Source organism: Haemaphysalis longicornis, unplaced genomic scaffold, assembly GCF_048455015.1.
Source record: "Haemaphysalis longicornis isolate Haplotype H1 unplaced genomic scaffold, Haemaphysalis longicornis Haplotype H1 scaffold_1, whole genome shotgun sequence".
NCBI classification, from domain to species: Eukaryota; Metazoa; Arthropoda; class Arachnida; order Ixodida; family Ixodidae; genus Haemaphysalis; species Haemaphysalis longicornis.
The window spans coordinates 228,469,155-228,493,829 of NW_027526203.1; the positions used below are offsets into that span (position 1 = coordinate 228,469,155).

General features: G+C 49.3%; 1 protein-coding gene across 2 annotated transcripts in view; it reads right to left on the reverse strand.

Moving 5' to 3' along the window:
* The window catches only part of LOC144168610 (nose resistant to fluoxetine protein 6-like), a 107,951-nt gene that overhangs the window by 15,956 nt on the left and 67,320 nt on the right, over positions 1–24,675 (reverse strand). For both annotated transcript variants that reach the window (XM_077697567.1, XM_077697559.1), the window contains 2 exons: positions 17,109–17,298; positions 1,162–1,304 (listed from right to left, as the gene is read on the reverse strand). In XM_077697567.1, the coding sequence (XP_077553693.1) occupies positions 1,162–1,304; positions 17,109–17,298 (333 nt within the window). The remainder of the gene's footprint in view (positions 1–1,161; positions 1,305–17,108; positions 17,299–24,675) is intronic.

The window sequence follows — 24,675 nt, forward strand, 5'->3', positions numbered from 1 at the left end:
TACCGCCCGGCTGTGCCGGTCTGTGTTATCTCTGTGCCAAGGGAAGCGCGTGTTCCATTCTTTCTTTCGGTGCCGCATGTGTTATCTGTTCTGATAGGGAGAGCATTCCGATCTAACGTGAACAGCCCGGAATAATCTTCTTGGATCTACAATGTTCTCGATGCGAAACGACGGTTCGAGAACCACGCGCGCCAAAAGATAAAAAGCCGGCAGAGCAGACGCCGGGGTATTCGATTCTGCGACGCTCGCCTGTGCAAGTCACTTTGTTGACCGCTGCTTCGCCGCCTCTGTATTCTTTTGAGTTGTTAGGGGAGCACAAGTTCGCTCCAATAAACTTGTTTCTCCTTCAAGACAACTGCGTCGTCCTTGGCTTCGTGACAATATACTATCTACATCCCTGTTCGACATGGACAACCAGGTGCATTGAAACTTTAATACCCACTGTCCTGCGCGTATCAGCCTAATTGGGCAGCAGATACATATTTTTACGAGTGTGAGTCTATTAAATAAGTTGAATTATTCAATGGAGTTGCATTTTGTATAGGTAGCCGATATCATGCCCTTTGAATCGGTAGCCGATATCGGTAGCCGAAAAAAGGACGGCGATGTCGCCGTCTTTTTCTCTTTCGGCCGCAGTGCAGCCGTGCAATAGCCATGGCGCTGCTCCCGATAAAGCTGTTTCTATACTCCACGTGACAGGTTGATTACGGTAGCGTTGAACATCGAAGTCATGTAGCTGCAGTACGTGTATCTCTGTGTAGCACCATGTCGCGCCCTCATTGCACATTGTTGAGTTCATCAGTGCATCGCGGTGCATATTAATGTAACGTTGTGCCCACCAGAAGCCCTAAGTCTAGTTGTTTTAGGCTATTTGGCATTAGTACTTTAATTAGTTTTTTTTTTACTTTCCATCTCGAGTAAACTGCCACGCAAGGCAGTTGTTTCTTCTATGAAGCCGAAGACATTAAAACAACCAGTGTTAGCTTGATGTTGCGTCCTAAACTACCTATATGTCCAATGCTCATTTTAGTGGTCGAATTTAAGAACCAAAAAAGAGAGCACTATATGGCGCATGGCCACCCCATTGCACACTTCGTAGTTCTGCAAATAGCATGTGGCAATTTTCCGAAGACTGTGCTTGATGTTAAATGGTTAACTCACCTGGTTGAACAGCGAGTAGTACACACGTTCTCTGGTTGTCGAAAGAACTACGCCGAGGAAAGGGAGGTGGATGAGATATACTCCAAACGACAGCCTGCTCAGAGGGATGAACAGCTCCCAGGACAGGAATCGGCCCACGAATCCTGCGCCGTAAGTGACGTACGAGATACCATGACTCAAAGGCTTGTTAAAATGGAACAGTTTGGGGAAAAATGTACCCGTTCTGTTGCAGATTTGTTCTACGTCCGCCGGCAAGCCTGATTGGGCTCATTTTCGCGACTAAGCGGGCCCAAATAAATATTATTTGTTCTCTGTAACGTGTGTGCATCCCAATCCGCCCAAAGTCTCACCGATAAAGCAGCCACCAAGACACCTTCTTGGATATGTGCTGCTTCGTGGGGCTAAAACACTGTGCTAGGCTTCGAGTAGGCGCACAGACCTCATGTGATCGGACAACCGTTTGCTGGCGCGCCAATTTATTGAGTTGATATTTGTTTATTGGTTGCACTTTTTGACAAACAACCATGATTGAGTTGATTATCCACTACATGAAGCATTCTACAGTACACCTGTAACCCGCCGCGGTGGCTCAGTGGCTAAGTGGTTGCGCTACTGAGCACGAGGTCGCGGGTTCAATTCTCGGCCGTGGCGGCCGCTTTGCTGATGGAGGCGAAAAGCAAAAACATCCGTGTGTACGACATTTTAGCGCGCGTTAAAGATCCCCGAGGTGGTCAAAATTAATCCGGAGCCCTCCACAACGGCGCGCTTCATCGCCTGCGTTGTGTCGCCGCGTTAAACCCTACAATCAGACCATACACTTGTGCGGGTATGTGCTACTAAGTGCGTATTAAAGTGCGTATTAGGCGCTAGTATTAAACCAAGAGTGTAAAACGTGGTTATATTAGTCCTTTTTGGTAAGATGACATGTCACCACCCAGCTTCAAAGGGGAAACCAATAGCAATCATCATAATCATCATCATCATGTTACACTGCACTTGGCCTCACAGTAGCCGCACGCCTGCCCTGTTAAGACTTTCATAAATTGTTTTTTAAGTGCGAATGCACTTCTTAAGCGAGCCTGAATCGTCCGCCGCCGTCGTCCGCATAGCAACAGCTGCGGGTGCGCGCGCTCCTCGTCTTCCTCCTCGTCTTCCCTAGCAACGGGGAGAGATGGGCGCGCGCTACTCTCCTCCTCCTCTCTCCGCTCAGTGACTGCGGGTGTTGGGCGCCTCCTCTCCACTTCGGGCGGGAGAGCTCTCGCTCGCGTAGCGGGCGCTCCGCATTCCGATGCGTGAGGGCGCTCGTGTAGCCCCCGCCGTAACGGCGGGCGCTACTCTCCTCCTCCTCTCTCCGCTCAGTGACTGCGAGTGTTGGGCGCCTCCTCTCCACTCCAAGATCACGATATCCACCGTAATCGCGCAATCAACAACCGTGCATTCGCACTTACACACTCTCCCCCTCGGGGAAGTGCGAGGGAATTTTTCTCTGCGACGCTTCTCCAATTACATTATATAATTCTGTAACCGTTTCCACAATTCAATTCAACAGGCTGACTTTATAGTGAATTGAATTGAAACTCTATTTCTCTCTTGGTGCGGTAGAGTAGAGAGACGATGCATCGGAAAAAGCTGCAAACAACGCAGCTTGAAGACCACATCCGCCCAACCCGACAGCTTAGTTCATATACATTTCGCTTCGTACATTGGCCAAAGCACAATTTTAACGTCTACGTAATATGTCGGTCGCTCAGAAGGATAAAATAAAATCACAAAACACACTTGCATGAGAACAAAATAAAATAAAATAAACAGAGGCATACAAATCATAGCACATATCTTAAAAGGCACAGCATAAACCTCCCCCCCCCCCCTTCAAAGAATTCTAAAACACCGCCCAAGGGGTTTGCTGTTCGCGCAGTTTGCTGCTTGACAAACATTTTAATGCAGTCTCATCAAGATAATTCGCAGATTCGAACAGGTAAAGAGCCGTATACAATTTTTTCATTGAAATTTTTTCGAGGCAGATATTACTTTCAAGACAATTTAGATACAATGGTAAAATATAGCACAAGGACTGTAGGCGATAGTTACTAAGAAAAAAAGGCAGGAACCACGCCAGGCGCTGGCGTACGTTGTAAGAAGTGGCATGGCTATGACATGACATGGCTATGACATTGGTCGTGTTAGCCCCCCAAAAAGCGAACCCGTTTCTTAGCCAATCCCCCAAGTGGGTATCCATCATCAGTGAAGGAGTGACAACAACAACCAAGGTTACAGGGCGCACAAATTTCTCCTGGTGCGCCTTGCCAGTTCTTGTGTAATAGTAAAGGTGGCCGCGCAGCGAGCCCGACCTAGGCAGGCTCTCCTAAATGAGACATCTCGATTGATCCGGACCATGCTAATTTTTTTTAGATGCGACGGCATCTCATTCACTCACCTAGTCCCTCCATACGGCGTTGTCGTTATCCGTCCACACCCTTCCCCCATTCTCCTCGCCGCGCGAGCTGCGCTCTCCGCCGCTCACCCCCTCTCCTCTCCGATAGCGAACACTCTCTCGCGAGGGGCATTGGATTGGATTCGATTGGATTGGCTTGGCTTGGTTTGGATTGGATTGGATTGGATTGTGTTGGATTGTGTTGCGTCATAGCCGCGCCACGTTGCGTCATAGCCGCGGCAGGGGGTTCACGGCACGTTTCACGCGATGGGAGAATCAACCTAACGGAAACAACAACGGAACCCCCTATGCGTCGCATCTACACAGGGGTTCCCGCGAGAGGAGGTGGGAATAATTTTTTCTTTCCACCGTTGTCCCTTCGGCTGCGCAACTCGCTCTAGTGAGCCTGTGAAAGCTTACTACAAATTTCACGTTGCGTAAGGAAATCCTAAAACTGTTGAGTTTCACGCACAATGCCCACTGAGATGACTGAGTAATTTGTTATTGGAAATACGATTGCATCAATATATGGATGGATGCACGTGGCCTCAACGCCCTCTGAGAGGCCTCGGTTATGTATGCAAGACCCCGGGTTGTATATCACACGTCCCCAAATAACGCGGCTCTATGTTATGCATTAACGACACTGGGTGGCAAGCAATGTTTCAGCTAAGAGTGCTGCCTAATTTATTTCCGCCGGTAGAGGAGGGATTGGATTGGATTGGAAAAACTCTGTTGATGCCTGCAGTGCGCACTTTCGCGCGTAGACTGGGCCTACGTCGTCCTCGTGGCAAGCGTGCGGCGCGGATCCCCGCTGGCCGTTGCCGGCTCCCCGGGTTCCTGCCTGGCCAGCGCCTCGAGGGCCTGCTGGACGGCCCATAGTTGTTCTTCTTGGTTGTTGCTCATCGTCGCGGCCCCTAGTCGCGGCGGTATGCGTCCTGATTTAGCCTCATCTGGATTCTTGATACAATCCCACAACATGTGTGCAAAGGTGGCCGTCTCCCTGCGGCATGTCTTGCACTTGTCGTTCGGGTGTGACTCAGGATACATTCTGTGGAGCAGTGCCGGGGTCGGCAGCGTGCCCGTTTGTAGTTGTCTGAATACAACGGCCTGCGACCTGTTTAGCCCCGTGCAGGGCGGCGGGAGAAGTCTGCGGGTCAGACGGAAGGCCTTGGTTATCTCGTTGTAGTTTGTCATCCTGTCTCGTGTACTAAACCATAGCGGACGGTCGCCGCGGGCGCGGTCGGTTAGTGCTCGCGCCTTAGCGTGTGCCGTCTCGTTGCGGTTTGCGTTTCTTTCCGACGCCTCGCCCACGTGCGCCGGGAACCACTTGATGCGTACCTTCTTTTTTCCTTTCACTTCTTGTAGTATGCGGACCGCCGTCGGTGCGATTCTGCCCTTGAAAAAGTTCCTTACAGCCTGTCTGGAGTCGCTCAGCACGGTCTGGCAATCCCGGTCTGCGATGGCAAGAGCGATTGCTATCTCCTCGGCCTCTTCGGATTGAGTGCATAACGTGCTGGCTGCCGTGCGGGTGTTTCCGTCGGCGTCGAGCACGGCGACGGCGAAACCGTTGCGGCCGGCATACTCTGCCGCGTCCACGTATCTGGCTTTGGTGTCGCTGGCGTGTATGTCTGTTAGCGCTTTGGCTCTCGCTCTTCTTCTGCCTTTGTTGAACTCCGGGTGTACATTCTTTGGAATAGGATCTACTCTGAGGTTTCGTCGTACGTCGTCGGGAATCGAGCTTTTCGCCCCTTGTTGCTCGTGGAAGCCTATGCCGAGGTTGTTCAGGATCGTTCTGCCTGCTTTGGTGGTTGACAGCCTCTCAAGCTGAGCGGTCCTTTGTGCTTCGGCAATTTCGTCCAAGGTGTTATGGACTCCTAGCTGGAGCAGGCGATTCGTGTTGGTCGTCTCGGGTAGTCCCATTGCCGTCTTGTAGGCTCTGCGTATCAGCACGTCGACTTGTTTTTCTCGCTCTTTCTCCATTTGTGGAATGCCACCACGTAGGCTATTTGGCAGATCACAAACGAGTGTATGAGCCTAGTTAGATTTTCTTCTCTCATTACTCCTTTCCTTGTAGAAACACGTTTAAGAAGTCTGGGCGCGTTCGCCGCCTTCCCGGTGAGTCGGGTGATCGTGTCACCATTCCTGCCGAGTGACTCTATTGTCATCCCCAGCACTCTGATCTTGTTCACTATCGGTATCGTCGTCCCGTCGCTGGTCTTGATCTTGATCTTCTCGTGTTCCCTTTGGTCTGATTCTGCGGTTTCTGATCGGTAGGTACAACAAAAGCTCCGACTTGTTCGGTGAGCATTTGAGTCCGGTGCCTTTGAGGCAGTCTTCGATTGTACCGACGGCTGTCTGCAGCGTAGACTCTATGGGAGCATCGCTGCCTCCGTCTACCCACAGCGTGATGTCGTCTGCGTAGATCGTGTACTTGACCTCGTTGATTCTGCTCAGGCTTTCGGCTACTCCGATCATCACGAGGTTGAACAGCAGTGGTGAAACGACTGAGCCTTGAGGCGTTCCTGTGCTACCTAGGCGTTTCTCCTACGCCTTCAGGTCGCCGGCCCTAAGTTCCGCTGTCCTGGCTGTGAGGAAGTCCTTGACGAAGTTATACGCTCTCTCGCCCATATTGAGTTGGGACACTTGCTTTAGGATGGCGGAGTGTTTGACTTTATCAAAAGCACTTTGCAGGTCGAGGCCGAGTGCTGCCTTGGTGTCTTTGGTGCCTCCGTCTATGATTTGATGTTTGAGTTGGATCATGGCGTCCTTTGTGCTAATGTGTGGTCGAAAGCCGATGATCGTCTCGGGATACAGCCCCTCTCTTTCGAGATACTCTTGCCACCTGTTTAGCAGGACGTGCTCCAGCCCCTTGCCCAAGCAGGACGTGAGTGATATTGGGCGGAGGTTGTCCGTGCTCGGCGGTTTCCCCGGTTTGGGGATGAGTATCATCTTGGCCTTCTTCCATTGTGGTGGTAGTGAGCCGGTTTTCCAGCATTTGTTGTAGTACGCCGTTAGTTTATCGATAGATCGATCTTCGATTCTTGAGGGCTTTGTTCGTGATGAGGTCTGGACCGGGTGCCGATCTGCTGTTGAGGTCGTGCAGTGCCATTCTGACCTCCTCTACTTCGATGTCCCTGTCGAGGCGCGCGTTGCGTCTGCCCTTGTACGGTCCGTGATTGTCAGTTGGTGTCGATGGGAGGTATTTGTCTAGCATTCGCTTCAGGACGGCGTCCGTCCCGTGCGTCGTGACTTCGTGGTGTAGGAGCTTTGTTAGTCGGTCCCTTTGGTGCGATTTCGTCTTGGTCTCGTCGAGGAGGTGCTTGAGTAGGTTCCAAGTTTTGCCATTGTGTATTTGTCCGTCGGCAGCGTTGCATAGTTCATTCCATTGTTGGGTGCATAGTGTGCGGCAGTGCTCTTCGATCGCTCGGTTGAGCTCTGCCACTTTCTTGCGTAGTTTTCGGTTGAGAAGTTGTCCCTTCCATCTGTTCTGGATGGAGTTCTTGGCTTCAATCAGGTTGGCGAGTCTGCTATCCATTCTTTCGGTTTCGATGTCCGTCTCGATCTCCTTGGTAGACTTGCAGACGTCTTGGGCGATCTTCTTCGTCCATTCATCGATGTCGGTGATCTCGTCTTCTTGCGCCCGTTCTTGGTCCTGGTCTCTGGATTTTCTGAATTCTGTCCAGTCGATCCAGGTGTATTTCTTTCTGTTGTCGCTCGGATTCCCCTGGGTGGGTCTGTTGATCTCGACGATCATATGGTCACGGCCCAGATCGTTGCCGGTGTTGCTCCAGGTGATCGTTATCGCTCATTATTTTTGATGAAGGTAAGGTCAGGGGTGGTGTCTCGGGATACAGAGTTTCCAATCCTGGTAGGATGGGCCGGGTCAGTGATGAGGGTGTAGTTCAGCTCAAGCGCGTCTTGTGCCAGGTTTCTTCCCTTGGCATTGCTCTTCGCGTAGCCCCACGCGTGGTCCATGGCGTTGAAGTCGCCGCATGCTATCAAAGTGTGCTTGCCAGCTGTCGTGCTCGCCTTGTGTAGGATGGTCTTGAATCTTTGGAGCCTTTGTGACGGGTTGCTGTAAACGTTCAGGAGGAAGATGCTGCCCTTTGTGTGCCTGGTTGGGATGAGTTCTGTCAGGGTGTATTCGGTCTTCACGGGCTTCAGTTCGAGTTCGATGAAAGTCAGTCCCTTTCTGAGCAGGGCGCACAGGCCTCTGCCATCGGCCGGGCTCACGTGCGCTGTGTAACCGGGAAGGGATGGCGTATTCGTTAGCGTTTCTTGCAGTTGCAGCACGTCGGGTTTGCGTCGAGCATGCTCTATGTGTTGTTGAAGTACTGCCCGTTTCCCTTGGAAGCCGCGACAGTTCCATTGCCATACGGTTATGCTTGGTGGGCTGGAGGCCATGTTTGTCCGACGTGAAAGTCGTTGGGTTGTGGCACTTGGAGACCTTGCTGCATCTGTGCGAAGATGGGGTGGCTCATCATTAGTTGCTGATTCCTTTCCAGGACGCTGTACTTGTTGGCTAGCTCTGAGAGTGTGGCTTGGATGGATTCAATGCTTTCTTCATTGCCACCATCATTTCTTCGATTCTTCCTAGCTCCGCCTCGCATAAGCAGTCGTCGTTATTACCGACGCCTTGCGTGGCATTGCGCTTTTCTACCGCCCTCTTTTTCAGTGCGGGCTCCTTGGAAGGAGCGGCCTCCTCAGCCTTAGTGGTGCTCGGCGTATTCTTCGGTAGCTCCTTGTTGCGAATCTCATTGCGGATGTCCGTGATTTCTTTGGTCAGGCTTTGAATGGTGGCTCTCATGGCCGCGTTCTCCCGCCTTAGCGCCTCGATTGTTTCGCTCCCCTTGCTTTTTGTATGTTGCTTGTCTTCCTTTCGCGTGTTGATCGTCATGTTTTTGAAGGTTGCACGCGCAGTGTCTACCCAGCTGAGTCTGTCTCTCGACGGGGATCTCTTGACTTTAGGGTAATTAGCATCGCGGCTGTATTTTCTTTGCTTGCTCTCTTGTGACTGTGAGCGGTTCCTGGAAGGCGTTCTCGACTTGTGTGCAGCTGGTTGCTCGAGCGGTGGGAAGTCTTGATCGAGAGACAATGGGCTGCCGACCTTTCGCCGCTCCCACTGTCGCTTGCGCACTACGTACGGGGTCTTGTATCTTGCTTTGCATTTTCTGTCGGCGGTTAAGTGGTCTCCGCCGCAAAGCTTGCATTTCGGGGTGCATGGGTGGCCCTCCTGGGGGTTCTGACGACCGCATCCCCTGCAGATCCGGTTCGTCGGCGTTGGGCATACGTCCTTTCGGTGTCCGATGCGTCCACACTGGTGGCAGACGTCTAGTTGTTTGCTGTATAGATGGCACGGCACGAGCGTGACTCCGTACTTGACAAAATTGGGCACCTTCGGTCCGCTGAATGCAATGATGACCGTTGTCGAGCTTCCAATTCGTTTCGTAGCCAGGGCCAGTGGATTCCTTGCATTGACAATGTTGGCATCGATTTCTCTTGGGCTTACGTCGGTGGGAATGCCCCTGATCACACCTTTGACGGTGTCGTGCGGGGCTGTACGGTATGCGCTGACTTCGTGCAGCTTGCCTTGGATGTTGATTCCTTGAATTCTTTCGTAGCGACTAGCGTTCTCTTCTTTGGGCGTGCTGATCACCATGATGTTTTGCTGAGTATTCGGGCGTATCGTGTCCGAGCAGCTTTCCTCGGTGGTGACTTAGGCTGCGGTGAGTACGGCTGCGGCAACCGTCGTGGTCCCCGTCTTGGTGATATCCAGGCCTCCTCTCGGCCTGACGATTACCTGCATTTCCTCGAGCGGCATTGCCGGCATCCTTGCAGCCTTGGCGATTGAGGCTTTGAAGTTCTTGGCGACTCCAGTTGGCTTCCCGCCTTGGGAGTTGCTGCCGGCAAGCTTCGTGTCGGGTCCGCCTTGGCGGTTTCTCGACCGTCGCTCTCCAGCGAGTTTCCATTCGGCGTCTTCGTAATATTCTTCTGGTGAGATTCCCTCTCCCATCACTTGCACGCACATCTTGGCTTCAGAGTTCGTTATCCGAGCGGACGGCTCCACCTCGTAGCAGCGTGGTGCCCGCAGAGCCGGCGGGTCGCAGCAGGTGCGACGGCGAGGCCTAGAGCTCGCGGGGCACGCCTAGGCTTACCAGTCGTTCGCACGGCGGTGGCACAAAAGGTCAGAAACTTGCGTGAAAAAGACGTTTCTACGGGAGCTATGGGAATCCGTCGGTGTCTTTCGACTTCACGAACACATTGCTGAACAGAAAACTTTGGTGCGAGCTAATTAGCACTGCGAAAAAGTTCATTAAAGAAGGAGCCGATATGAACGCGTCCGTTCGGTTCGGCGATCGCAGCGCCACCTAGAGGATGGCATTTATTTTTGCCGCTAACATTCTAATCTTAGAACATGTACTTGCGGGCCGGAAGTACTCACCGCGCTAGTGTTTTATCAGCACACTCGCTTCTTTAATACGTTCCCTCCCTTTTTCCGGACATAGTGATCCGGACATAGAGCTAAAATCGTTATCTATTCAACAAGAAGAAAATGCACCAACACATAACGCGGAGAATTTGCGCTCCGCACATGGAATTCACATCAGGGGCCATTGAGGCCAAGCCTCAAGTCTTTCAAAATTACGGAAATTGAGAAGAGGAAGACGGATAGATGATACACTGTCCACTTTCAAATAACGACAACCGATCCTCTATTGAGCAGTTTATACATTCCCCAGCCTAGACCTTAAAGGAGCCATGAAGAGAAAATACAACTTCGTTTAATTTGAAAGAACTAGGATACAGTATCTCACTCAGCTTCATTGCAGCCCCAAAAGATGTTTTTTAACGAAAAAAAAGCAAAAAGTATTTAATAACTTTCAAATTTTGCGCCACAGTGACGTGTTATGAGCGAGAATGACGTCATACGGGCCAACAATAAAACGTAATTTTCAGTCCGTTAACTGCACGTTAGCATTCAAGTGATGCGGTAAAATGGAACTAGAGGCCCCATTACAGACGTCCAGTCATGTGTCGTCGCGACAGGTCAGTTAGGGGGGCGCCAATTGCACAAACAAGGTTCCGTGACGTCATAGAAAAGTTGCGGGAAATTGGCTAGGGGGTCGCCACGGCTTCACACGTTTTCGTTAATATCTCCGTTATTTTTTCGAAGATTGCGATGATATTGGTATCATTGTTATCGGGACTAAGCAGTCTTTCTAATAAACCCAACTTGTATTTTCTCTTCATGGCTCCTTTAAAGATGTGCGTTTTTCCTCTTAAAAAATCTGAAGAAAGAAATCGGAAAGTGCTGGAATCTTTGTTTCTTCAAAATAATTTCTTTAACCTTTGCTTTTCCATCTATCCCGTTCTTCGCTCTCTTTTACCGGTGCATACCCAATCTAACCCGCAATAGAACTATGCACACGCCACAGATCGTGTAAGTACTTAACACACCCTAGTTGGAATGTTGGCGGACGTACATCAAATAACCAGTGACATTATTGCTCATGATCTGTTAAAACAATTTGTAAATGGAACTCAACGGAGATCGGCGTAGGGTTTTTAATTTCGCTGGAAGGCTTTTTGAGTTCAGGGAGGAGAAATATAAGTGTGAGTTCGAGGTGTTCAGCTCCATGACCTTTCTTCCACAAGTCATTGATTTGACATGGACATTCCAAAGACTCAGGCGAGATCGTCAAGCTTGATAGGGTACAACAGCGCAGTTTGCACACGGACACGAGGGAGAACTAGGCACACAGGAGCGCTGGGATTAAAAGTTTATTGAAATAAATACACACACATATATTCGCAGTAGCCACGCTATACTGCTTGTTTATCAGCGGACCATGCGTAGGAAGTTTAATTCCTTCTTTGGCAGAGCTACGGACGGTGTGCTGACACATGCCTGTCCCAACCTCTTAATCAGTTCAGCTTCTATGATCTCTCGTGCGATACGGTCAGAACATTTTTTTACCACAACTGTTTTGTCGAAGAAAGGCACACATCCGCCCGTGGAGCAGTGCTGGGCTAGAAACCCATCGCTCACGTTTCTTTCGAGTGCGTTATTGACTTTGTTGGCGTGTTCCCTTAACCTATCATTTAAATGTCTTCGGGTCTGCGAAACGTAAACTTTTTTGCAACGAAGTGGAATTTTATAGACAACCCCCTCTCCGCATTCAACATAGGCCGTCCTGTGCTTCGTTCCCCAGCTTTTTCCCCGAATGGCCGCCCGGTCGCTCATTCTGCACAGCTCCAAAAACGTGTTTGGTGCAGAAAACACAACTGTCACCTCTGAGCGTTGAGCCACTTTTTTCATGTTGTGGGATAGTCGGTGCATGTAAGGGATTACCGCTACGTTTCGCCTGCTCGCCCTAGACTCTGCGCAAGGGTGAGACTTCGCACGCAGTCTTCCAAGTACGCCCTCCGCGACGGAGGCGAGCACAGAAGCGGCACGAAGCACAGGACGGCCTATGTTGAATGCGTAGAAGGCGTTCCTATGACATTTCACTTCTTTGCGAAAAAAGTTTACGTTGGGCAGACCGGAAGATGTTTAAATGATACGTTACGGGAACACACCCATAAAGTCAATAATGCACTCGAAAGAAACGTGAGTGATGGGTTTCTAGACCGGCACTGCTCCACGCGCGGATGTGTGCCTTTCTTCGACAAAACAGTTGTGGTAAAAAAAATTCCCGCGCCTTCCCGCGAGGGGAACACAAGTAAATGCAGAGCATTGGGGGTCGTTAACGCCGCGTAAAGTCGCGTTAGGGTGGGTAGTTGGGTCGTAGTTGCGTTGGTGTTGCTTTGGGGTAGAGAGAGGAGAGTAAAGTCGCGTTAGGGTCGAGCGAGCGTCAACCAAGGAAGGAAGGAGCAACGCAGTGACTGAAGCACGAACGACCGCTAGCCGCTTTATATTTGCAGCGCGCGCAGTAGAGGGAGAGCAGTACGGGGCTTGTACGGGGGGGAGAGCGCGCATGCGCAAGCAGCGCGCGCCCTTCCACGCCCTACCGCGCTGCTATCACGCACCTGTTACGGCGAGACCGCGACGGAGCGAACGGGCTGACTACGACGCATGCGCGCGCCAGCTGCTGTTGAGAGAGAGGAGGGAAGGAGGAGAGGCGCACCTGCTGCGGACGCGGAACTGTGGACGCCGTCGGACGCAGGAAGACGCGAGGCTAAGAAATGCTCTGCATTTAAAAAATGCTCTGACCGTATCGCACGAGAGATCATAGAAGCTGAACTGATTAAGAGGTTGGGACAGGCATGTGTCAGCACACCGTCCGTAGCTCTGTCACAGACGGAATAAAACTTCCTACGCATGCGCCGCTGATAAACAAGCAGTATAGCGTGGCTAATGCGCATATATGTGTGTGTATTTCTTTCAATAAACTGTTGGTCCCAACGCTCGCGTGTGTCTAGTTCTCCCTTGTGTCCGTGTGCAGGTTGCACTGTAGTTCCATATCATGCTCAACCAACAAGCCCAAGTAGCCACTTTAGTGCATCGTCAAGTTCGCCCGCAGAATATTGCCCTCCCTAGCCCTTTAACCACCAATTCAACTTCCAAAAAATGTACCAAAATCGTCAATTTTTTTAAGCAGTCATATTTTTCCTCATGCAATTCTGATCCTGAAAATATATTGCATGAATAATTTCTGTTTAGAATTAGCACAGAAATTACAAAAGAAAAAAACCTGCTGCTGGGGCGGCTTTGCCTCAATGCATGCCGTGATAATGAGTAAAAAAACGTACTGAAAGCCAAAGTATTTATTTGGTACCATCACGGTAAAACACAGAAAATTGCACAGACGTTCTTTCGTCGCAACAAAAGCTTTCATGACTAATAGTCGCTCTTTGTGTGATAGATTTCGAAGCATGGTGTCACACAAAGCCCGACTTGGCAGTCCTCGCACCAGAATCGCGCTTCTTTGCGTGACTTCTTTGATGCATCCTTAGAATGGGCACGAGTGCAGACAACACATTTCCACGTTGGCTCCTACTTTTTTGGCGTTGGTGGAATTTTTCTTGGGAAATGTCGGCATTTGAGCCTTGTCAGAGATGAGTCGGATCTGCGACCTACTCCAGCCAGAGTGTGGAGGCTCTTCCCAAGTACTACCTCCACAAGTCGTACGCGGAAATCCAAATGACTCAGTCGTCCTCCTGACTTCTTGTTCAGAGTAAATGCATTGAAGATGGCTATGTCAAGGAAGTGGCGAAATAGTTTCTTGTAGTAGACCTTCTGCCCCTTGTGTAACGATGGATAGTATGACAGGTTTTGGTCCGACCGGTCGACGCCACCCATTGTGTTGTTGTAGTCGAGAGCAATGGTGGGCTTAGAAACTTGCACGTTCCTGCGGGTGACAACATATTGCATGGTAGGTGAATGAATGGGGCTTATGAAGGTCACAAGCTTCTTGTCTCTCCATTGGAGGGCGAGGCATTTTCCACGTCGAAAGGCCCAAATTTCACCTTTTTTCAAACTCGTGTTTTTGAACGGAGGCATGCCCTTTCTTCCGGGACGAGCTGTTCCATAGACATCGGTTTTCCGCTTGAGAAAAATGTCAGCTTGTTCCGGTGAATTGTAGTAGTTGTCAACCGTCAAGGTGTATCCCTTGTCGAGAAAGGGCTCCATAAAGACCATCACTACCTTGGTGCCCATGGCTTCATCTCCGGTCACGTCTACTGTCCCCTTGCCAGTGTATACTATCAAATTGCAGATGTAGCCACTTGAAGGTTCACACAATTGAAATAATTTCAGGCCAAAGCTGGCACGTTTCAGCGGAAGATACTGCTTCCATGCTAATCTGCCCTAGAAAAGTAGCTCTCATCAACGGACACATCCTGTTCTGGCACATACACATAGACATCAAGGAATGCCTCGTTCAGCCTTGTGATAACGGGCCACAGCTTCCATAGCCGGGGGTGTGGATGAGTAGCTTCATCCATGGTTTTCAAGTTGGTGAAATGAAGGCAGCGCAACAACGCGTTGAAGCGGTTCCTGCTCATGGCTTTGCTGAACACTGGTGTCTCCAAAACTTGCTTTGTTGACCAGTACATCTCAACTTGAGGTTTGCCGACAATACCCTGCAATTTATCAGTGCAAGGAAGACCATAATCTCATCGCGGTCTACCGGTTTCCATGTAGAACCCCGGCAGCAAAGTACGCTACCGCAAATTGGTTTGTTTCCGTGACGGTTAGGTCAATGATGTCCCAGTCAAAAAATACATGAAACCAGCCGAGAATGTCATTTTCGTCAGTGCGCTTCCGCAAGGTTCCGGGCACTGAACAGAAGGGAAACCGTGGAGGTGCAGGTGGCGGGTTATCGGTGTCCACGCGCTGCCACACACGTGCACTGGTCAGTGCGTCACTCTCGTTGTCGTCATCATCGCCGTCGCTCTCGTCGTCATCTGAAGCAATATCCGTGATAAAGTGAACATTCATGTCTCTGTCGGACACAAAATCCATTTCTTCACCAACGCTGCTTTCTTCACTGCTCCAAGAAGCACTTCTTTTTCTTGGCGCGTCGCCGCCACCGGGATTCCTTTTGCGAAGCGCCATTGTGAAATGGCTATTTCGCGCCTTTCGCGCGCGAAAGGCACGAAATTCAGTTTTCCATAGACAACTACCACCATCTTGGGTTGAAAATGGTAAGCAAAGCAATTGACGACCGTGATACGTCTTTGGTGGCATTGTGAAATGGCTATTTCGCGCCTTTCGTGCGCGAAAGGCACGAAATTCAGTTTTCCATAGATAACTACCGCCATCTCGGGTTGAAAATGGCAAGCAAAGCAATTGACGACCGTGATACGTCTTTGGTGGCAGAAGGAGCGGAAAATCGGGCCGGACGTGCGTGACTAGTCGTTGGCGATATTGGTACAAACTTGGGTGACGAGTACAGCTCGGGGTTGGCGGCTAAAGGGCTAGTGGATTGCGACAGGTTTTCGGCCATAGTGGAAGGGTGAAAGGTTTATCCAAGTAAGGTTAAGGATGAGAAATATCAATAGATGATATAGACGCTGATGTGGTGTAGCGGCCGGGGGGAACCCAGTGGTAATGAGTCGTCACTCCTCTGTAGCTGAGCCTGCGCTGAGGGCTAGAGTATAAAAAAGAGGCAATCGTCTTTCCGCCTTTCGACTAAGCCTGCGGCGTATACGCAAAACAGCCGGCATGCCTTTCTCGTTACTGAGGGTGTCTCCACTAGTTGTCTAGTAATACTGCTTGAGTCGTTTTATGTCAGCCTTAATAAGTTGCTGTTATTTCCGAGCTTTAAACGATCGTACTCGCGTCGGCCATTTGGTCTGTAGGTAGGAGTGATCTCACCTGCTCGTTTCATAAAGTTAGCGAAATGGTTTTCCATGCGGGAGGCATTGATGCGTATTAAACATCCTCCTGCGTCTGTTTAGATGATGTGGTAATTAATGAGCAGGACTCCCTCAAGTAATTAACTGAATACTCATGGTGGTGTGATGGTGTGACGAAGCTGATTCCAATCAATTGTTTTTGTGGTTTCATGTTCCGCGCATCATCTTCCCGCGAAGATGGATAAAAGATTAGGGGTCGTGATTGCCTTAACAGGCGGAGTAAGGTAACCGTTTTCGAGTAAGGTCCCGGGTAGCCCAAATCATCCCAAGGTGCAAGCAGGTAACTGGAGATGTAATTTACGCATCCCTAATGAGAAGTTGATTGGGTGCTTAAGAGGGGGCCTGAAGTACTTGTCCACGAGGAACAGGGCGGAGTCCGCAGCCCCCCGTAGTTCTTTGTAAATCGAAGTAAACAACAGGGAAGAAGGGGGTACGGAAAACTGGGCGATGAGAGTGGAATGTGAAGAAACTGAAGCTGTGTTCGAATCAGACGACCGATTTGTTATAGGCTATGGTCACAATGAGAGCATTACCACTACACTGGCAGGTGTAGAGTCCGCCTAAGGTTCCGCTCAAGGGAATAAATTTGTGGCTTGTACTGGCTGAAAGCACCAGAATTGACACGGAACCTACGAACACAAACTCCATCCCAACGAAGAACTTTTTAATACCTTCTATCAGTTTTTGGTTGGCTTGTGGGAGTGCTGTAAATGTTTATTTCTTTTATGCTACGGGGAGCAGAGACACATAAGCTATTTTAAGGAAGCATCCAAAGAAATAGGTGAAGCATTTGCAGAACCGTAATATAGCTCGCAAGCACGTTCTCTCTGCCGCCTGTCGTTGTAAATACTCAGATGTGTAAAAGCGAATTCCTAAACAACCAGCATAACTCTGCTTCGAATGAAAGCACATCTGGCCGATAGACCATGACAGATGAGAAAATTAGTGCTTAAAAACAGATAAGGTCAGCTAGGTTTTTACTTTTTACTTAAAATCCTTAAAGGATAAATGCTTCGGGCCCAGTGTTCTACATCCCTGCACCCTGTGCTCTGCACCCGGTCAATGAAAGGCCCCTGTAATTATTGGAATGATGTCTAATAATTGCGATTATTGTGCACTGAGTAGGGAAATCTTCGTGGGCACTCACCGCCGTGGCCCGATCCGCACGCGAGTGTTATGAGGGACAGGAACAAGGACCATAGGATGCGGTCGAAGAACGCCGTGCAAAGCTTGCCCAACTCGGTAGTGGGTGTGGGATGTCGGTACCAGGCCAGCTTTTGAAACACGCAACACAAACCGCAGCATGCCGCCACGCACCAACCGGCCGCTTGGAGTGCCTGAAATGTGCCAAAATGGAGTTATTGAAGCCGGTGCTTTGCCTACTGGGTTACTCAGAAAATTTATTTGGCGATAGAATAGCAGATATAAATGGCGCAGCCTTGGGGATCATACATCCGGTATACTGATTCTTTTGATTTCATTACATTTAAATTGCTCTAATTACTCATCACAGGACTGTTACATGACGGGGTTTCTACCCTAAATTATGTGAAACATTACCAAAAACCGGCATTTCTCCACATTTCTTTAGCAAGAAGGCTGATCGGATAGATTTCTCATAACGTTTATGGGCAGGTGATCGCGATGACAGAGCATTGAACGTTTTCTAATGCTTGGCTGCACGGGACAAGAAAGAGGGGGAAAGAGTACCAGCTCCAGTAGGAAAATGGATACTTGAAGTAGATTGAATATTCGGTGTCACATGTGTGGCGAGGATAATACGGTGCTCCGTTCTATAACGGCTTAATATTTTCATAAAAAGCGACCCCCTGACCGCTGACTTTGGTATCACCAATGTTATAGTTAGCCGCATAGGTGACTGTCTGGATATCGAACAACATAGAGATCAAGCTGGGTTTAGGGAAGGGTACTCATATATGGATAACATTCATGTTTTCAATAAAGTGATATAAATTTCCGCAGAATACACTAAACCCCTTTTCATGGCATTTATAGACTTCGGGAAAACGGTTCATTTTGTACTCACCGCAGCCGTGGTAGAAGTACTACAAGACCAAGGAATAGACTATACCTACATGCGACTTCTAGGAGACATATAAAGAATGCACGGGCATGATCACCCAGCACACGCAAAGCGATAAATTCACAATTCGGAAGGGAGTAAGACAGGGAGATACCATCTCTCCAAAAATATTCACAGCATGTCTGGAGGGGGTGTCTCGAAAGCTTGATTGGGAAAAGATAGGATTAAGAAAAAATGCGGAATAGTTGTGCCATTTGAGGTTTGCGGACGACATAGTATTGCTGAGTGAGACTGCACAACACATGCAAAGAATGCTTGAGGAATGGACATGGGGCTAAAAATAATTATGAATAAATCTAAAGTAATGCGGAATAAGCGTGCGAGAAACGACATCTTCAGCTTAGGAATCCAAAGCGCTAGAAAAAGAGAAAGACTACAACTCTCTCGTACAGATAGTTAGTGCTGACCCCAATCACGAAAGAGTAATCCGGTGCAGAATAAGTTGTGTTAGGGAGCACTCGGCAAGCACTCCCAGATAATAAAAATTAAGAACCTCTGTCATTTAAAAGAAAAATCTACAACCAGTGCATACTGGCGGTCATGATGAATGGAGTTGAAACATGGCGCCTTACTAAACAACGAGACAGCAAACAACTTGGGTCGGCCCAACGGGGTATGGAACGAATAATGTTCGGAGTAACACTCAGGGACAGAAAACTAGCTACCTGGATCAGAGAAAAACTAGAGTACAAGATATCATAGTTGAAATAAAGAAAAGGAAATGTACTTGGGCTGGCCATGTAGTGAGGCGAACCGACAGCCGCTGGACAACAAGGATAACAGAGTTTATACCGAGAGATGGGTCTAGAAGTGGAAGGCCAGTTCGCTGGGTGGATAGAATGAGGAAGATCGGGCGTTAACTGTGGACCCGAGCAGCGCAGGACAGGAGCAGTTGGAGGTCAATGGGAGGGGCCTTCGTCCTGCAGTGGACCTGAGTAGGCTGATGATGATTATGATGATGATCATTATGATGATGACGATAGCCCCGTGACTATGTGGCAGCGAGTAGACAGATGGAAGTACTCCTGGTTTTGCTTTAACGAATTACACGCTCACATTCTACGAGCTTAATAAAATATTGAATGAAAGCTAGGGGACGGGGTTATTTTGAGCTCATGGATATCATATATAAGATATCCAGTGAGTTTGTCCAGTGGAGCCCATCCAGTGAGCTCGACGGCCTCCATACGCATCAGGCTCCCTCAAGCTTTGGTAGGATGGGCGACTGGAACGCGCGCTTCTTTAAAGTAGTACTGACACGAAATTTCTCGCTTTCAGTTTTTATGCTGTAAAGAATACCAATTGGCCCAGTAATTACGAAAATCGAACCGAAAGCCTTCAGCCGCCAACACAGAATTAATTATAGCACGTTTATTGCAACCAATTTCAAATTTGGTCGCCGCGCGGGAAACTGGCCGTTCGAAGGCCAGCCTGCAAGCGGGCCAGCCTTACGTCACGGTCTCACCCGTGACGTCAGGGACGTTTTTCTTTCCTCCATGCGTTCGCCGCATCGTCTGCTACGATTTCACATGGTCCGCGACTCACCCGCGCAGTCGACATGTCTGAATCGTCAGACTCGGATGAGTCACTGCCACCCGACAGACAGAACAACTTTATTTGGCCAGGCGATTAGGCCTGCGATGTCTTCGCCGTCGTCCGTTTTTTAATATCACTGCGGCTCGAACCGGCGCAGACCGTGATAGCAACAGCTTTGTCGCCACTCTTCTATAAGATTCTATCAGATCTTCTATCAGATTTTATAATCAATCTGATCACGAAAAAGAAGCTCCACATGCGAGAAAGTAGATGTTAGTGTGTTGAAAATTGTGGTAGGAGTTGTTATCAGCGCTGAATTTAAAAGTGGCGTTCAGATATTTGCCGCGATGGTAAGCCTACGCTGACCGGCAGCGGAGGTTCGGCGCTCCGACCCAGCACTGCCGGCACCACGGTGCGGCGAGCGGCCGAAAGATGGCGCCACCTGCGCGCTAGAATCAAAACAGGCCGCGGCAGATGTCTTGGTCGCCGATCGCTGGAACGGAAATTATCGCCAAAATAAAGCTTGATAGGCGAAAAAGGGGATGATAGTGTGGTGAAAAGTTGTGTAAGGGATGGTCATTCGCAGTTGTACAGATACCAGCGATCAAATAGTCGCCACGATACTATGTTCCCAACACCCAAGGTTACCCGTGCAACGCCGAGCCCGCTGGCTTGGGTGACAGTTCTTGCGGCCGCCGGCGCGCACGAACTCAGTCCACGTTTAGCGCTGCATGTCGTCGCGTGGAAAATAATGCATCTTGGCGTCGTCGTCGATTTGCTCGGACAGGCTTCCACGAGCAGTACTTCGCATACCGCGAGCTTGCCATAGCACAACTTGGGCGAGCTAGGCGACGCGCACAGCCGCGTCGCCGCGGTGCCCGTCGACATCGCGCCGTTTTCGGCACCAGTGCCGAACACCATGCGCCGGCAACGAACTGAAGAGCAAAGACGTCGAACACGCAACGTTTACAAGCATTGCTCACACAGCTACGCCCACGTCTCCTGCCCAAACGAATACCAGCGACAACAGCAGCGCAGGATACCGTTTCCGGTTCTGAAAACGACTATATGACGTCACCCTGAATCGGCCAGACACGCAGGCCAATGTTTCGTCACGCCGAAAGCGGTTTCGCTAGTGCTGCCGATTTGTGGAAGCTCGCGGCCTGGACAATCAAAATCGATTTTATATGTGATTCCGGCGTCGGATCGCTGGAAAAATTTCTGTGAGGCATCTGTACAAACTACTGAAGCCAATTATATCATTTTTTAGGTATCAAAATTTCGTGTCAGTACTCCTTTAAGCGTCATGTTGCACCGCGAAGGTCACGTTCCAAAAAGTCTAGCCTTTTGTTTGCGGAAGAAGTGACGCTGGAATAGGCCTATTCCAAGTGAGGCTGGGGGATTGTGGCGCACCCAGATATTGGAATGCTGCGATTTTACAGGGTTTTTTGCGATAGTCTATAAAAATAACGGCATTTTTTTATCAGACAAGAAAAAACCCTTCCAAACATTATGGTTAGCAGCAAAAACTACTTTTCGCGCCGTTCTTGAATGTGGTCAAAGTGTCTTTTACTGTACAGAAATTTAAACTTAGACGCGAACATGCGGGTTTTGCGAACATGGGGGTTTTGCAAGGTGCATTTGGGTAGATGTTCAATGTAGATCACAAATAGAATTTGGAAAGGAATCGTTCTTGTGGTGTACCTTATCTTACTTCCGAGAAACTGGGATCATCTGTTATTGACATGCCCGAACTGTGAACAGTTTGTCAGGAATGCCTTGGTGTTATTTGGCACTTTCGAAAGGGGGAACGCCGGGGATGTTATTATGCAGTTACTCAAATGGCCACTTAGGCCTGAGTATGTGCCACCGACACGAATATAGGGAAAGGGAAGTTAGAAAAGTAGACCGCTAGTGTGGCCATTTCGTCATTTTTTGATAGCGCCGCCTTCGCGCCTACTTTCCGGCAGAGGAGAACTTCAGTGCTTAAAACCTCATTATCGGTTATTACGTTTATGACATTGTGCTAATGCGTAGTCCCAGTCATTATATACGGAGCACAAACTCGGTGACTCTATGAACCCCTCGACAGATAACTTAACTCGACAATAACCTAACAAGCTATAGAACAAAAAATGGTTAAACATTATGTACTCATAACAAGTTTTGCAGTTAATGAAACACAGTCGGGTGGAAGGCATCTTACTTAAAAATTAAAATGGAGTTTGGGCCGGACATTCAATGCGGAGGCCGCTAGACAATCACGCTAACTGAATGGCTACTGAATGTCGGTGCTACAAATGAGGGCCCATCTGCTGCTGCGGTCCGACTGGCGGATCCACAGCCGTTGAAGAAGTTCGAGTGTCCAGTGTTGACCTAGCTGGAAGGACGGCGTCGGTTTTCGCGCAAGAATGATGTCGCTGCAGCATACGAAAGGGTTGTGCTGGAGATGCTTGTACGTAAATCAATGCATTTCCGGCGAAATTTTGGCCGTGGGCTGGCGGAGCATCAGCAAAAAGAAAGCGCTTCAACGTACAGCAAAATCAAGAAAGGTATTGAGAGTTTGAATGTACGCAAGGGATCGAAAATAAAATTGCCTTGGCGAGAAGGATGAAATGGTAATAGTGTTGTATACTCCAGTGTGTTCCCGTTAATATAGCGAACAGGCGCACCCGGACGCTTGTTTTTAAACGCTTCGCTCCACAGAGCACCCATGTGACAGGTGTGATGTGACTGTGGGCGCCATTCTATTGAGCGCTTGCTAAAAGGAGCCCACCGGTCGGGCTCCGTGGCCTCCATGTAGAGTACTGAGTACTGGCACTGAGGGCTGTGGTTCGAGCCCCAGCATTGTTATTTCTTAGTTCATTTTTCATTGCCCAACTCTTTTGTAAATTTAATGTTTTTCTGAACTAAAATCTGTGTTGATTTTGTATAATAGTGATTTGGTTTGTTTTAGGTCGCTTTAGCTTTGGCGCGCAGCCAATGACGACGTTTAATGACCGTTCTTCATTGCGCGAACACACATGTCACGTGGGTGCTCTGTGCAGCGAAGCGTTTGGAACTACGCCACCCGTACTGACCAGTGCATTGTAGGTAGGGATCGGCATTATTGGTACAGACTGGTATACGGTTGGTATTGATTGATACGACCATTACGATTTCTGCCAGCAGTCGCAAATTGCCTCACGAACCAAGCTAAGCTTGTCAAGTTTAGAAAAAAAATGTGGTTGTTCCCTCTTCCATATATGAGCCGGAAAAACACGAAAGTCAAATATGCCTTCACAGGAGCAGTTGAATGTTTATTGTGCATCGACATGAACTTGCACGTCACTATTTATATTTCTTCGGTATGGCACCGTTGGATGCATCAACGTTAGACACTGGATTGCACGCGTCGGAGCATCGCGTAAATCCGACGGAAGCCACAGGCGCTCGCAAACCGTCCTTGCGAACGAAACCCATTCGATTGTCAGCGAATCGTTTGGTGAATACACGGTCCACTGCAGCGAAAGAAGCAGCGGACGGTGTCACGAGCGCGACATCCGCAAGTCGGCTTCTCCGCAGCTTACGCTGCGCATCCACCGTACACGTAGTCACTGGCACCGAGGCGCCAACTGTCGGCGCTCATTAGCGTCATGATGCACTACTTGCTTCGCCTCTCCTAGATGGCAGCACCATCTGAAAGGAAGGCTATAAGGCGCGTTCGTCGCACTATTCGCGCGTTAGTTCATAGCGCATTCGGGAGCGCGTTTCGTACCTCCCGTTGCGGTGCAAGAGTCCCCGGCTCGAATCCCGGCGCCGCCGTGTCAGTGGACGTTTTTTTCGCGATGTCATTTCCGTGACGGATATGACGTCAGTTAAATCTTTGTGGACCTCGGCATAAAACACTTTTGTGTTAAAAATTTAGCCCCACCTGGTGGAGCGCGTCATCCCTAGCCAACAATTCCTCTGTGCGCTGGCTCCCGTAGGCACCAGAACAGGTTGAGTTGCGCTATGAAATAGGATCACAAATAGGAGACAGGATAAGCCAACCTCAACAATGAGGCCAGCGCTTACATAGTCACACATTTGAGGCAAGCCATTGCCGTAGTCCGAATGGCGCCCAGTCACTGATCGTAAATGCCTCAATCGGTATTATTCCCTATTCCAATGGGTCACAGGTGTGTTCCATTCCTTCCTCTGACTGTGAAGTTTTAGTAAAGCAAAGCTTTAAGCCTGTCACTGATGTCCACACAAAACGCACTGCAGTATCGCCAACTTCCTCGGACAATGATGATGATCGTAGGTGAAGTGAAGAAAAATTAAAATGCCTCCCGTTGTAGGAATGCAACTTGGGTCCCTCGCGTTAAGAAGCAGATGTCTCAATGATAGCGCCGTACCGGCACGGTCGAAGCAGCTTTGGTGTGGCGAGCAATAGATGGAAGTGCGAAATTAAAAAGAAAATGCGCCCATCCATCGGACGACTATGGTTGTGTTGGGTACTCCTCTCTCGTCCCGTTTAATTTGCGCTGGTTGATCATGAATGTATACCAACTAGTCCAGTTTTCGACCTTGTTGCACCTTATGGGGTAAAGATAAGGTATGCCAGGAATACCCTTATGCCTTCAATCTTAAAGCCTGAATGCGCTGTAGGATGGAACGCGTATGGAAACGCGTATGGAATGCCCGAACACGTTTTTGAGGTTTGTGGACGACATAGTATTGCTGAGTGAGACTGCACAACACATGCAAAGAATGCTTGAGGAATGGCCATGGGGCTAAAAATAAATATGAATAAATCTAAAGTAATGCGGAATAAGCGTGCGAGAAATGACATCTTCGTCTTAGGAATCCAAACGCTAGAAAAAGTGAAAGAATACAACTCTCTCGTACATCCCCCATCGTTGCCGTTTCGACGGAGGGTCTTGATTGTATTTATTTGGGTGGCTTAGGTTTTTGGCTTGGCGTAATCGTTAGAAGGGAAAGACGCACTGCAAAAGAGTAGAAACAGAGAGAGAGAGATAGCGAGGAAGAGATAGAGAGAGAGAGGTAATAAATGGCGTGGCCAGTGAAATTCGCCAAACATGCCAACCGC